Source organism: Salvelinus fontinalis, chromosome 2, assembly GCF_029448725.1.
Source record: "Salvelinus fontinalis isolate EN_2023a chromosome 2, ASM2944872v1, whole genome shotgun sequence".
NCBI lineage: Eukaryota > Metazoa > Chordata > Actinopteri > Salmoniformes > Salmonidae > Salvelinus > Salvelinus fontinalis.
The window spans coordinates 76,694,591-76,709,399 of NC_074666.1; the positions used below are offsets into that span (position 1 = coordinate 76,694,591).

Below are 14,809 nucleotides of genomic sequence, written 5' to 3' on the forward strand. Positions count from 1 at the left end.
CTTTTTGTTTACACTCCCAGACTGCCCCTGTTCCAAGAGCAGAGAGCCACGCTGCGGAGCAAAATGATGATGTGACATATTTGTTCCCATGTTTGGGGAGGAGAGCCTGGGTTGAAGTCAGAGGCCATATTGAGATGGTCTGGCAGGGTGCTATCTTTACCCTAACACGATCTCAGCTCCCCATCCTATCCAGCCTGTTCGTTCTGTTCAATCAGCCCTTATAGATCAAACTGCCCTAAAAATACCTTACCAGCCAAAAGTTCAACCTTTTGAAATCAAGAGGGACAAATTAAATGAACACACTTAGCACAGCGCCACTTGACAAACTCACACACTCACATGCAAACTTACAGTATAAGTAGCAGTCACAACCACCCAGCCCAGGCCAGATTGACTGTAAAGGGAAGTCTTAACATAGGGCAATCTCTGAGGAAACCTTTTGTTTTTAATCATTCACTTTTTATTTGAATTCCTAACATTACTAAGATTCAGTTTGAAAGTGATTTTTTATTAAGGAACATCAGCTCAAATCACCAACCTCACAAAATAACTGGACTGCCTGGCCATGTACTTCACTGCAGGGAAACAATGTTGCCAGACGGCAACCATCTCATCAGCTTGATAGAGAACTAGCACTGCTGAATAAGAATTATGATGGCTATGGTGATTTCTTTTCTAATCTATGGAAGTGCCTCTGTATTCCCATTATGCAATTTGTTAAACATGAATTCAGGTTCTTTTTCTCACATATAAGCTAATAGTGAATGGTGGTGAAATGCTATGTCTGGGGAGAAAAACAGTGACAGCTCACTGAATAATTGCAATCATCTTTATATATACACACATATATATTTATAGATATATACATTTTTTTATTTGCAAAATAAGCTCTGTGGCAGTCTAGTTATTTTTTGAAGCATGGCACAGTCAATTGATGCATCTTAAATATCAGATTAGAGCAAAAGTACCAGTCCCTACACCCACACCTACATCTAATAGCAAAAAGTGTCCATGGCAAATACTATAGATACATGATTTATATAGCAAACAAAGTGACATTGTAGTCAAGGAAAATAACAGATTAGATGTTGGTTATTCTTTCTTGTTTGGGAAGTATTGTTGTTGAAAAAAATGTATGTATGTTGATTGAGCCATGTGCAATGCCTTGGGTAGAAAAATTGTGTTTGTCTGTTAGAGATTGTTTGAGGGTGTCACGAGAAAAGAGAGGCTAAACCCTCTATTTTTTTTGTTTTAAGTCCACTTGCTCCGGGACTCTAAACACGAGGGCAGACAAAAAAAATCCCAGTCTTTGTAAATTGAAAATTAGTTTTATTTTTTTTTCCTTATTCCTTTAAAAAATGTATTTGTAATGATTTGTTTTCTAAATCTGGGAGGGCTGAAGGAACAATTTAGCAAAACAAAAATATATATCACTAAATGAAACTGGTGCTTTTTACGAAATAAAGTACATTCAAACTCTATTATACATAAATAGTAATAAACAAAATTAAGTGTTATCATAAAGCACATTTTAGAAAACATGCATTATTCTATTTCTCTTTTTGTATTTACCAAGGGGGAGGGGTTCATTATATGAAAAGGTTGTGACAAAAGGCATTTTTCTTCAACCTTTATCCCATAGCAGGAAGAGGACCGTTCTGTTTAGTTTGATTAGATGGTTATCCTGACAATGGGATGATGAACTAGTGGAAAAAAGCCTGACGTAATGGACGTCTGTGTCATGTCAGTATCACCAGAGAACTGACTAAAACATGACCTATTTAATAGATGAATTGCAACTTGCATTCAATTTTCTAAACTGGCCAACCGAAGTAATCAAGTTTGGGACACAGACAAGATCTTCCCCATTTTGGGAGATGCTTCAGATATGGAATCCATTTTTCGAAGTGTTAGCTCAACCACAAAGTGATTAACAGCGTTTGGAGAGATGGGAGGTGTAATGTGAAATACATTTTGGTAGGTTTAGTTGATTAGTAGACTCCTATCTCAAACCCAAACAAGAGGTGAGGGAGTATAAGGTGTATTTTGAGCACAGAAAGGATGAGAGCAGGTTTAAATCAAAGTGAACCCTTCCCCCTTCCACTCCCAATCCGCAGTGTAAATTATTCTAAATATTTGTTTGGTGATGTAGTGTTAGAATCAGAGCATCTTAAAGGTTGTCCCTAAAAAGTGCCTTTTGTTCACAGACTCCATCTTGTAATCCTGAGTGCCCGTCTCAAAAAAGTCCCCTCCTTCATATTTCTTCTATATCCTCTCCTTCTTCACGCTTTTCAAAGCAGTATATATAGTACTAAAGGAAATTGGTGTGATTTAGTTATTTTTATTGTTGAATAATTAAGAAAAGCACAAAAAAAAATCTGTCTTGCTTGTCTTCCTGTATCTTGTCTTCTGTCTCTCTTGGACACTGGAGTAGTCTGTAGCTGCGTTACCCTCCTTATCCCTCCCCAAACCCCTTTTCTCTGAATGGAGGGGTAAAAAAAAAAAGCAAAACTTTGTCTGAGCAGAATGCAGTTAGCTCACATGTTATTCTTGTCTGTATGCTTCACATTGTATACCATACCGATCTCTTCAGCTTCTCCATTGAACAGCTAATGTAAGTGAACAAGTTACACCGGTGGGCTCTTGGGATGTGGTGAGGAGAGGGTCTGTGAGGGTGTCTAGTTTTTCACTGGGATGTATTTGATGACATATCACAACGTGGAGATAAAATACACATAGGAATTTCCCTCTGAATGGGCAAGGGAGCTGCATGGCAACTGGGGTAGAATAGGCAGGTTTTTAATTCATGTTTTTATCAAATATTTTAATTTTTTACAGAATTTGGATTTTCTTATCTTATGCAGCAATGCTACATTGAGACCATTTAATGATGCACCTTTCTAGTGGTTGTCTGAGACCAGCTATTAAAACAAGTGAAAAAAGTACCTGAAATGAATAAGCACCTTATAACGGAATGGTTCCAGCCCAGGTAGACTGGCAGGCTCAGATCCACAATCAAGAGAACCATTACACCCATTTACTAGAACCCCAAATGAACAATTACAGACTAAAGTCTTATGGTTCTATACACTGTATGTGACGTGGTAGACAGTTAAAGCACCTTGAAATTCCACCAGCAAAATCAAGAGCGGGGCTTGATAGAGGGCCTACTTGTTTCCCACAAGAATTTGCACGTTTTTATTGTAAGTGATTGAAGCCAGCAGCAGTATTAGCCTTGACAAGTAAAGCGCCAGTCGAGAAGCCAGAGTGACAGGTTTCGCAGTGTGTGCTTTGCTTGGGCAGAACGTTGGTCCCTACCCATCTTGCCCTGCAGCACCAGAGAGCTGTCTCTCCCTGGCCCTCCATCTTTTTATTTTCCTTTGGGTTTGTTTTTAAAAGTGTGTAGGGCCGTGTTTAGTGTTGTGTAGAGTGAACCCCCAGCTGGCCTTGCCCCCTACCCCCTAGCTCCCACCGTACCCCTCAGTGCAGCTTCCCTCCCTCAGGAATACACCTCCCAGAGCCCATGGTGAAATGCATGTGTTAATTACAGTTTCTTTTCCATAATAATAAAAACAGTTTGAAAAGAGCAACACTTGAATAAAAGGATGTTCTTGACTGTAACTCACCTGTTTCTGTCTGCTTATTTTCAGATTGCTGTTTGATTGGGTAGGGGGTTTGCCTGTGCTGGGGATGAGAACCCTAGAGTTGCATCATGTTATAGAGTGGGGTAAGAGGCCAAAATAGTTTCACTGCTTATCAGAAAATCTACTTACCAATACTGATAATGGAGGGTCAAGTCCACAGGAGTAGCACTACTCATTCCCACATCATACCGAAATGCCTGGACTTGAACCGGACTGTCTATAAATTACATTTCCTGTAATACTTTGTATTCCATAAGATCAAGTTGAGTTTAATTTCAGTTGGCCTCATTCATTGTCCAGACCAATAATGTGGTGCATATGGGAGTGTTTGGCATGAAATAAAACATAAGCCATGATATATTGATGATGTTTAATGAAGCTGAGCATTGAAGCAGACCATGTTGATGCTGTAAAATGCCAGTGTCAGTGAAAGCCATGTTCACAAAAACAGATGCAGTCAAACATATTGGCATGATCACTTATTCATGATTCACTATTCCTTTAAAATAAATTGACATTGAAAACTTTGTGTTCTCATGTGTATTTGTTTCAAAGCTCCAATAAATAAATAAAAACTGAAATTTTTCACTTAAGTCAAAATTGGCCTGAACTAAATGCACAATTAATTTGGTTTGAGGCAAGTGATTCTCAGCAAGTGTAATTGATCCTACTTGTGGCAAGTTGAAGGTGCCTGCAGGGTAAAAATAGCCATTTAACCAGTTTTGAAAAGAGAAAACAGGAAATTCTGTGCAAGGGAGCCAATACATTTGAATGCATCTGTTCAATCTAAACTCATAAAAGCTTGTCTCTTCATAGACCCATTAAACTCCTGCCATGTTAAGTTAAAGAGAAAACATACCTTGATAAAAGTGAGTATTGATAAAACCACACATTTCTTGGTACCCTCCGTTCCCTCAGAAAACCCACAATAGCAACATCTCAAAACACTGAGAATCCTTAGTGTAATAAGGCATGTGTCAACTATCTCAGTTGGAAACAGGTGGTTAAAGCTAGGCGATAGCCGGTTTAATCTTCAGATTCGCCTCATCACTAAAGACTGTTGAATAGTCTGAATAGGCTCATTCAGGCTGTGGATGATGACAATGATTGGCTATGACTGGGTCCTGGTTTAATAATGACTTTATACGGACAACCTTCATGTGGACCCTTGTTCCTACTGGACATTTTGGGCTCTATTCAATCCGTAGTGCTGAATATCCGCTTTATAACGCTATTGACAATTTAAAGGCAATGTTCCCGCAGTCGCCGAGACTGCATTCATGGTAAATGCTGCATATGTCGGCTCAACAGGAAATTACCCTTACATTTTTACACGATACGGGCTGAATCCAGCCTGTATCGTGTTGGGAAAGAGGTAAGTGGGAAAGAGGTAAGTGAGTAACTCCAGCATCCCAGGACTGGTCCCTACCATCTCCCCCCTCCAGAAGATTATATGTAAAGGTAAGGTCAGCGTTGCTCAGCTCATCAGAGACGTAACACTAGAGAGGACTGTGCACCTTTCAGCAAAACCTAATTTTCAGACACATATCCACACAGTAATGTACCTGTATGGTTATGTGAGCATACACACATCCATTTGTCATTTTGGTTGTTCTATACCGCTCGTTTTACTCAGGATGTTGAGCATTTCCACACCCAGAGAGATCATGGATATCTGAGTGAAAATTAAAAGCGCTAGCTTTGAGGTGTAGTGAGGGGACCCCATAAATAACTTAGCCTGGCCACTGGTGAAATGTACTTGCCTATATGACAATATCATGGGATGAGAAGTGTGTTTTGCTATGTGGTTGGTTTTGAATGGCAAAGGAAATGTGAGGGACTGGTGCAATCAAATGAACAGACCACAAGCGGACTCTTCATGACCGTCAGTTTAGTTTCCCTTTCCCCTCTTGCCTCAATACACCAACATTGTAGAAGTGCATCAAGGATAATGTGCTTCCATTACAACCAGCTACAGCATTAACAAGCTTAGATATGCATATAAATGACTTTCCACCTTAATTGAATGGCATCCACCTGTACACACACATGTACACACACACACACTCCACAAACCCTTCAGCCCCCTCCCTCCCATTCCCAAAGCTCTTCTAAAATCTCAATATATATCTGCCCTAAACAAATCCCAGACATTCCATTGGAATTCAAATAGATTTCATTATTCCTCTTTCACCCTTAGATCAACATATACATTGTGTAGCTTGTAAGACCTCCCACCAATAACTCTCCCTCCCCCCCTCTGAAATGACCTGAAGATCGTTGCTCCACAGTGGGGTGCAGTCCTTGTGCTGGGCTGGAGAGGAGGACAGGCCAGCGCCTCTCATTCATCCTCAAAGCCCTGGTTCAGGAGGAAGTTGGCCGCTAGGTTCTCGTTCTTTTCACAGGCAAAGTAGGCCTGGATCACCAGCGCCTCAGGGAAACCCAACGCTTTTAACTGAGACAGGAGAGAAAAATAACATAACATTTCACCATTACTATTTCTCACCAGAAAGGTCACAATGTATGCATTTCTTAGCTAGTCTTCTAGTCAGTTGAAGCCATCTTATGCCCTAAACAGTGCATTGAGAGGTCTTTAGCTCCCCTCACCCTCTCGATGGCTTCCTTCTCCTGAGGCGTGACCTGAATGTAGTTGACTGGAGCTCCCTCCTCCACTGCAGCACCCAGGTCCCCCACCTCAGGCACGTCTCCTACCTCCCCCGCCGGCTCATTCAGCATCTGGATGAACAGCTCCTGGTACTGGCTGATTTGCTGTTGAGTTTTATCAATAGGGAAAGATAGGTAGACAGCAATCAGCAACAGGCAGAACATACATTGTGAAATCACAAAACCTGGGAGGTGTCACTATAGGGAGTGTGTGACGCAAGCTAGTATGAGTGGTGGTGCCATCAGTGTGTGTAGTGCATGGTGTATGTGTGTTACCTGTAGGAGCTGTGGGTTCTCCCGGCCCAGCTGTTGGAGCAGAGCTGGCAGCAGTGAGGGGTTCTGCTGGATCACCTGCCTCATGCTCTGGAACTGAGGCTGGGAACGCAGGAACTCCAGAGGGTTTTCTCCTGCAACACAAACAGAATATTTACAGAAGAGAACCCGTTGATACATACAGTAGATATAGATACAACACTTACTAGGGAAAATGCACATAAACCATGCCCATCTTTCCAACAATCTCATCTGATATGCAGTGCATTTGGAAAATATTCAGACCCCTTGAGTTTTTCCACATGTTGTGTTACAGCCGTATTCTAAAATTGATTAAATAAATGTTTTCCTCATCAATTTTCACACAATACCCCATAATGACAAAGTGAAAACAGGTTTTAGAATTTTTCTGCAAATTTTTTAAAAATAAACTTATTTTTCAGACCATTTGCTATGAGACTTGAAATTGAGCTCAGGTGCATCCGGTTTCCATTGATAATCCTTGAGATGTTTCTACAACTTGATTGGAAAGGCACACACCTGTCTATATAAGGTCCCACAGATGACAGTGCATGTCAGAGCAAAAACCAAGCCATGAGTTCAAAGAAATTGTCAGTAGAGCTCCGAGACAGGATTGCGTCGAGACACAGATCTGGGGAAGAGTACCAAACAAGTTCGGCAGCATTGAAGGTCCCCAAGAACACAGTGGCCTCCATCCTTCTTAAACGGAAGAAGTTTTGAACCACCAAGACTCTTCCTAGAGCTGGCCACCCGGTCAAACTGCGCAATCGGGGGAGAAGGGCCTTGGTCAGGGAGGTGACTAAGAAACCGATGGTCACTGACAGAGCTCCAGAGATTTTCTATGGAGATGGGAGAATCTTCCAAAAGTACAACCATCTCTGCAGCAAGCCACCAATCAGGCATTTGTGGTAGAGTGGCCAGACGGAAGCCACACCTCAGTAAAAGGTACATGACAGCCCACTTGGAGTTTGCCAAAAGGCACTTAAAGGACTCTCAGACCATGAGAAACAAGATTCTCTGGTCTGATGAAACCAAGATTGAACTATTTGGCATGAATACCAAGCGTCACGTCTGGAGGAAACCTGGTACCATCCCTACGGTGAAGCATGGTGGTGGCAGCATCATGCCGTGGGGGTGTTTTTTAGCGGCAGGGACTGGGAGACCAGTAAGGATCAAGAGAAAGATGAACAGAACAAAGTAGAGAGATCCTTGATGAAGAGCGCTCTGGAGCAGGTTAGGACCTCAGGACTGGGGTGAAGGTTCACCTTCCAACAAGATAACGACCCTAGCGTCATACCCAAGAAGACTTGAGGCTGTAATCGCTGCCAAAGGTGCTTCAACAAAGTTCTGAGTAAAGGGTCTGAATACTTACAGTTGAAGTCAGAAGTTTCAATACACTTAGGTTGGAGTCATTAAAACTCGTTTTTCAACCACTCCACAAATGTCTTGTTAACAAACTATAGTTTTGTCAAGTCGGTTAGGACATCTACTTTGTGCATGACACAAGTAATTTTTCCAACAATTGTTTACAGACAGATTATTTCACTGTATCACAATTCCAGTGGGTCAGAAGTTTACATACACTAAATTGACTGTGCCTTTAAACAGCTTGGAAAATTCCAGAAAAGTTTGTCATGGCTTTAGAAGCTTCTGATAGGCTAATTGACATAATTTGAGTCAATTGGAGGTGGGACCACGCAGCCGTCATACCGCTCAGGAAGGAGACGTGTTTTGTCTCCTAGAGATGAACATACTTTGGTGCGAAAAGTGCAAATCAATCCCAGAACAACAGCAAAGGACCTTGCGAAGATGCTGGAGGAAACCGGTACAAAAGTATCTATATCCACAGTAAAAAGAGTCCTATATCAACATAACCTGAAAGGCTGCTCAGCAAGGAAGAAGGCACTGCTCCAAAACCCCCATAAAAAAACAAGACTACAGTTTGCAACTGCACATGGGGACAAAGATCGTACTTTTTGGAGAAATGTCCTCTGGTCTGATGAAACAAAAATAGAACTGTTTGGCCATAAAGACCATCGTTATGTTTGGAGGAAAAAGGGGGAGGCTTGCAAGCCAAAGAACACCATCCCAACCGTGAAGCACGGGGGTGGCAGCATCATGTTGTGGGGGTGCTTTGTTGCAGGAGGGACTGGTGCACTTCACAAAAAAGATGGCATCATTAGAAGGAAAATTATGTGGATATATTGAAGCAACATCTCAAGACATCAGTCAGGAAGTTAAAGCGTGGTCACAAATGGGTCTTCCAAATGGACAATGACCCCAAGCATACTTCCACAGTTGTGGCAAAATGGCTTAAGGACAACAAAGTCAAGGTATTGGAGTGGCCATCACAAAGCCCTGACCTCAATCACATAGAAAATGTGTGAGCAGAACTGAAAAAGCGTGTGCGAGTAAGGAGGCCTACCAACCTGATTCAGTTACACAAACTGTCAGGAGGAATGGTCCAAAATTCACCCAACTTATTGTGGGAAGCTTGTGGAAGGCTACCCAAAACGTTTGACACAAGTTAAACAATTTAAAGGCAATGCTACCATATACTAAATTGAGTGTATGTAAACTTCTGACCCACTGGGAATGTGATGACTGAAATAAAAGCTGAAATAAATCTCTACTATTATTTGGATAATTCACATTCTTAAAATAGTGGTGATCCTAACTGACCTAAAACAGGGAACTTTTTACTAGGACTAAATGTCAGGAATTGTGAAAAGTTTAAATGTATTTGGCTAAGGTGTATGTAAACTTCCGACTTCAATTGTATGTAAATGTGATCTTTTTATTTTATTTATTAAAATCCTGTTTTTGCTTGCTATTGTGTGTAGATTGATCAGGGGGAAAAAAACATTTAATCCATTTTAGATTAAGGCTGTAACGTAACAAAATGTGGAAAAAGTCAAGGGGTCTGAAAACATTTCCAGAATACACTGTACAGCAGATGTAATACCATAGCAGAGATATAGGCAGATGGACTCACCCTCAGCAACAGTAGGGGTCTCTGTGCCTGTGCGGGCAGATGCAGGAAGCTGTGCTGGGGGATTAGTCTCTTGGACCGGACTGCTAGGAATGCCCTGGAAACACACAGCAGCCCATACTCAGCACATTGTACATGCTGCCATGTTAAAGTTTCATCAAATATGGTTGCCATACTGTAGAGTGTAATTTTGCATTCATGGTCTTTTTTGGGATATTGTTCAGTGTCATTTTGTAGAGTCATGGTGTATGGTGCCTGGTTGCACAGTATTGTGTATCCTAGGTAGTTGTGTGGTGTGTTGACGGTTCTTACAGTGAGGAGGTACTCCACGGCCCGATGGGGGTTATTGAAGCTGGCCCGGAGAGCAGCTACCACTCTCTCCCTCTCATAACCCATAGACATGATCTCTGTCAGCATGGTCTCATACTCCGCTCCTGTCACTGACCAAAAGAAACAAGATGTTAACTATTTACCCGAGTTACAATGTACAATATTTACACCCATAAACACATAGCTGCTAGAAGCCATCTTACAAATCCCCATGCCCATACTACATGCTATCATCAATCCAGCAACACAGCAGATACATTCCACACTGACGCATTATTCACATAGCCAGGTGGAAGTCCATCACTCACCCAAGGCAGAGGAGGCATCTCCCCCCTGAACCTCCAGACTGGGGTCTGAGCTGCAAACAGAACGACAGGGTCAAAAATCCAGTCAACCCATTCAAACAATTCAGTGGTATATTGTGGCCGTAAATAATATATGCCATTTAGCAGACGCTTTTATCCAAAGCGACTTAGTCATGTGTGCATACATTTTACGTATGGGTAGTCCAGGGAAATGTACCCACTATCCTTGCGTTCCAAACACCATGCTCTACCAACTGAGCTACAGGGACTACAGGGGGTGTATTCAGTAAGATGAAAACTATGAAATGTTGCAGATAGAAATGTAATGAATGTTGCATGATGTTTAGGTCATATTTGTCCTACACAAAATGTGTCTATGTTAAGAGTTCTGTAACGCTCCACCCTCCTGAACAGGCCTCAAGCTTACTTTATTACTCTCTCCAATTTGGCAGACTGTCTACCAAATCATAGGTTAATATCAGTTCTACGGCTGTCTTCTCTATGCCTACCTGGCTGGAGCTGGGGGCTCTGCGACTGTAGGTGTGGGCTCCTCTGAGGGGATAGGGATGGCTGCAAGGGCCGGGCCGGCAGACGACGAGGACCCAGAGTCCTGGACAGGGGCCTTGGGTGCCTCTGAGGAAGGTGTTGAAGCAGCTGTGGCAGACTTTGCCTAGATCCAGAGGATATAAACAGGCTATTACTGTCATCTATGCAGACAATCATGTAACCCCAAAACATGCAGGTGCAGCTCATTAAGAGTCCAAGTAAAATGGATTAGGGAAATGTACCTTAGATACCATAACTACAACAAAATTCTTCTCGTCAATTTTGTAGTCTTTAATAGGCGTGTCATCTTGCAGGATTTTGCCAGCATATATGAGCTTCTGTCCAGACACTGGGAAGTTGTCTTTTCCCCTCTCTGCTTCTATCTTCTCCTTCAGTGCCTTCACCTGTAGAAACCAAAAAGAAGCTGTTCAGCCTTGCTTTAATTGTTAAACACAGTGCAACCCAAAAGTTGCTTGCTAACTGTTTGAATTGCCCAACTTTTTACATTTCAGATTACTTTACATGATGTAACTTAGCTAGCTAGCTATTTTGACTCTAAGACCTAGCTAGTAAATGTCTGCTAGAATATTGCTAATTAATCATCCAACTGGACATGCATCATCAAGAACTAAAATAGATAACGTAGTGAGCTAGCTAGTAATATGACTGTCTAGCTAACGCTAGATAGTTATCTAAAGTTGACATTAACGTGATGAGGGATAACTAACGTTAGCTAGTCATGTAGCAAGCTAGCTGATGTTTTAGCGGATAATAACTTACCTAGCTAGCTAATAATGAGACTCAACATTGGATTAGCAAACTGACACATACATTAGCTTGCAAGCTAGTTTGCTTTAGCTATGTCATGCTGGGAAGCTAAGACTAAGAACTAGCTAGTTAGCTAATGCTATGGGTGTCAATAACAGCTAGCTAGCGTTAGCCTATGTTAGTTGTATTATCCGAATTGATAACAATCCGAGACCAATTAATTTGGTCTTTCGTGCAAATAACAAAAAAGATAGTTAGCTAAGCGGGTTAGATAAAACGCACACAGCTGGCATTATTATGAACAAATGGGCACTTACCGTTTGATCTGGGTCTATGTCAATTTGAATGGTCTGTTGTTGCAGTGTTTTTAACGTGATTTGCATTGTTGCGGTAGCTAACGCTGTTTTCCCCTTGCGCTTCAATTACAGCTGTGTTTTAAAATATTCAAAAGTAAAACAGAAATGACATTAAATCCCAAATATAACCACAAGTTCAAGCAAGATAATATTTATCCATGACCATGAGATGTGTCCATGAGCACTCAGCAAATCGCCATCTTTGATGACACAAAACTCAGAAGTAGGTGCAGCGTAACGTTTTGCTGCCCAACTTGCAGCCTCGAGTGCTCTCTGAGTCTGATAGCTATAACCACTAACTGGTCAACCATATGAATGTCTCGGTGTAATCACACACCTGGGGTACCAGTTCATCCAGGTGGTAGTAGGATCTACAATATACTCTGCGAGAACAAATGATGCTTTGCATTTATTTACATTTAAGTAATTTAGCAGACGCTCTTATCCAGAGCGACTTACAAATTGGAAAGTTCATACATATTCATCCTGGTCCCCCTGTGGGAATTGAACCCTGGTCCCCCCGTGGGAATTGAACCCTCAACCCGGGCGTTGCAAGCGCCATGCTCTACCAACTGAGCCACACGGGACCGTGTGATTTATGTCATGATCTGTTGACAGTTGTGACCGGTGCGGTGGCGACCAACTGGGTTTACAGAACAGCAAATATACAACAAATTTACTAACGTTAGTATTTTAGTTTAGTTTACAGTCACTAGTCAGAGTGGCACCTTTTCAATGTGGTACGGTCAGATATTAAAAGATCCATCTGTGTTAAGGTCCTCCAAACATTATACCCTGATGAAGACAGCTTGTCGGTCGGAACGCTGGATATTAGGTTATTAAATAATTGAGTCTGCGCTACAGTGTGCGGCTCTCCTTTTCTTTTTCAAAGGTCCTCCTAACAACCATTGCAAAGCTACGTTAGATCTGTATCAGATCAGCGTCAACTGAAGTGAAATAGGCATTTTACTTTCCATAAGAAAATGTTACTCTAAAGTATGTTAATAAGAAGATAGAAGCTAATAAATATGTTTTATGTTTGCTGTATATTGTATAGGCTGTAAATGTGTCTGTACATTTGTCTATTGCTGCCAGCACCAATTCACCGAGTCAAATTCTGGGAATGTGTGAATGTAGGTTACTTGGCCAATAATAGTTATTTTGATTCTGATAGACAGTAACGTTACTTCGAATTTCCTAGCCTCTTTCCATATCCCATACAATCACGCGTCAGTGGCCCAGGGAGCGTGGGAGAAAGATAACCCAATGTTTTCTCAATAAAAAACTGGTTTATTGGCAAGAACCTAGTTATTTTGTATAGTTTATGAAATAAGAATAACTCTGAATACACAGTCATTTCATTTTGTAAATTATTTTTCAACATTTTGGTGCGTGTGATTTGTTGGCTATTTACGCTGGTAACGCGTTGTCAGGCGCATCATAATTTGGTTTATGACATCACAATGTGAAATAGGCAACATATTTTGATGTTCTGCAAAATAAGGCATAGTCTACAAATACACTGAAATGGGATGTTTGTGTTGCTGTAAAAAGGTATATGTCTAGTCTGGGCTAGAATTGATCTCATTCTGTTACAATTTAGAGTATATTCTATTCTTTTCAGCTTTTCCTAGTTGTTTTAATTGTCTATTTATGTGTCCCAAATCCTGCCATTTGGGACACATAAATAGACAGTGGGGTGTAACTGTATGGTTACAATGGTTTTATTTTTATAAACATGTATTTTTTGCTATTTGTTAGCCTATAGTACAGAATTCAATATGATTGGGTGACGAGGTCTATATTTTATAGTCAGATCATGTGGTTTGGGTTTGAACTTTGCTGCAAATTCAAATATAACAAGCTCTGTTGTGAAGCAAGAAATATATTTTAATTTTTATGTACTATATTAGCTATATAATGTTTCTCCAAACAGAAAAAGAAGTGCAGAGTTCGCCTCGGGATTGGGAGCCGCTGTACATTGCCGTTCCCAATCCCACCCAAACTGACGCCATCGGATGCCAGCATGGTAACTGCATCAGTTTGGAAAAATCGGGAGGAGAAGAACGTAAAGGATCACCACCAACTTGATTCTTCCTTTCCCTCTTCTTTCCGTTTGAAACCGCCTACAACATCTCTGACGCCCCTCGACCCCTTGTCTGGCCGAACACCAATTGGCACTCCATCCCCCTCACCACCCTCACCCCCTGGATCCCCTGCCAGATCCCCTTCCACTCTCTCCAAGTTCTTCAGCCTCTCTTACCTCTCCTCTCTCCACATGTCATCTCTCTCTTCCTCTTCCCCTTCTTCTTCTTCAGAGGAAGGATCACAGACCTTCTCCCATTTTAGTGCTTCCTGTGTTTCCCTGGCTGTCTCAACTCAGTCATCCTCCTCTGCCACTCCCCCCAGTCCTGCCTGCCCTTCCTCCACAACCCACGTCTCCTCCCCTGCCCCCCAGTCCTCCTCTCCAAACCCCCTTGACTACCATGGAGAGACCAACAAAGACAGTGAGACTGCCAGGTACTGCAGCCTGATATCAAATTTTATGCCAACCAACACCATTGAATTGAAAAAGCCAATATAATATAGCTAACCTAATGCATATGTCTGTGTGTCTTTACAGAGATCTTATGAGCTCTGAGGTCAAAGAGGTGGGGGCAGTTGTTCCACAGACAAAGAGAATGGTACCCCGATTTGCTGGCATCGCAGGTCTGTAAACGGGTGCCATTTGTTGGTGCTATTTTTCTCAATTCATCTTTGACAAAGCTTCTCTCTTACCGCTGTCCGTCTCTCGGTCTCTCTGCAGAGGCCTCCATTGACCTGAAGGCTTCCTCTGTCTCCTTGGAGAGGTAAGTACTGTAGACAATTGCCACCTTCATCTCACTCGACTCTACATAAGAGTTGTCACTC

At 41.8% G+C, this 14,809-nt stretch overlaps 2 protein-coding genes across 3 annotated transcripts in view; one reads left to right on the top strand and one right to left on the bottom strand.

Moving 5' to 3' along the window:
• Positions 1 to 2,091: 2,091 nt before the first annotated feature.
• Positions 2,092 to 12,114, bottom strand: LOC129826638 (UV excision repair protein RAD23 homolog A-like). 2 transcript variants are annotated; one of them, XM_055887591.1, is made up of 9 exons: positions 11,861 to 12,114; positions 11,018 to 11,179; positions 10,739 to 10,899; positions 10,233 to 10,282; positions 9,907 to 10,028; positions 9,598 to 9,691; positions 6,585 to 6,715; positions 6,252 to 6,413; positions 2,092 to 6,099 (listed from the first exon to the last, which is right to left on the bottom strand). In XM_055887591.1, the coding sequence occupies exons 1-9, from the start codon at positions 11,924 to 11,926 to the stop codon at positions 5,986 to 5,988; spliced, it is 1,062 nt and encodes a 353-aa protein (XP_055743566.1). In that variant the 5' UTR covers positions 11,927 to 12,114; the 3' UTR covers positions 2,092 to 5,985. The 2 variants fall into 2 exon arrangements, with proteins under 2 accessions (XP_055743566.1, XP_055743557.1); XM_055887582.1 differs by having other exon boundaries at positions 9,907 to 10,034.
• A 56-nt stretch (positions 12,115 to 12,170) lies between these two features.
• LOC129826614 (ubiquitin carboxyl-terminal hydrolase 37-like) overlaps positions 12,171 to 14,809 on the top strand; it is a 9,001-nt gene continuing 6,362 nt past the window's right edge. The window contains exons 1-3 of the mRNA XM_055887531.1: positions 12,171 to 14,419; positions 14,523 to 14,608; positions 14,706 to 14,748. Coding sequence (XP_055743506.1) covers positions 13,926 to 14,419; positions 14,523 to 14,608; positions 14,706 to 14,748 — 623 coding nt within the window. The 5' untranslated portion in view covers positions 12,171 to 13,925. The remainder of the gene's footprint in view (positions 14,420 to 14,522; positions 14,609 to 14,705; positions 14,749 to 14,809) is intronic.

Bases quoted from the DNA above. Each gene is read 5' to 3' on its own strand.
- LOC129826638 (XM_055887582.1), bottom strand. From the start codon at position 11,926: ATGCAAATCACGTTAAAAACACTGCAACAACAGACCATTCAAATTGAC. The intron at 10,283-10,738 runs GTAGGCATAGAG...TTCTGTTTGCAG, and splicing joins GAGCCCCCAGCTCCAGCCAG to CTCAGACCCCAGTCTGGAGG. The intron at 6,100-6,251 runs GTGAGGGGAGCT...CTCCTGTCTCAG, and splicing joins AGAAGGAAGCCATCGAGAGG to TTAAAAGCGTTGGGTTTCCC.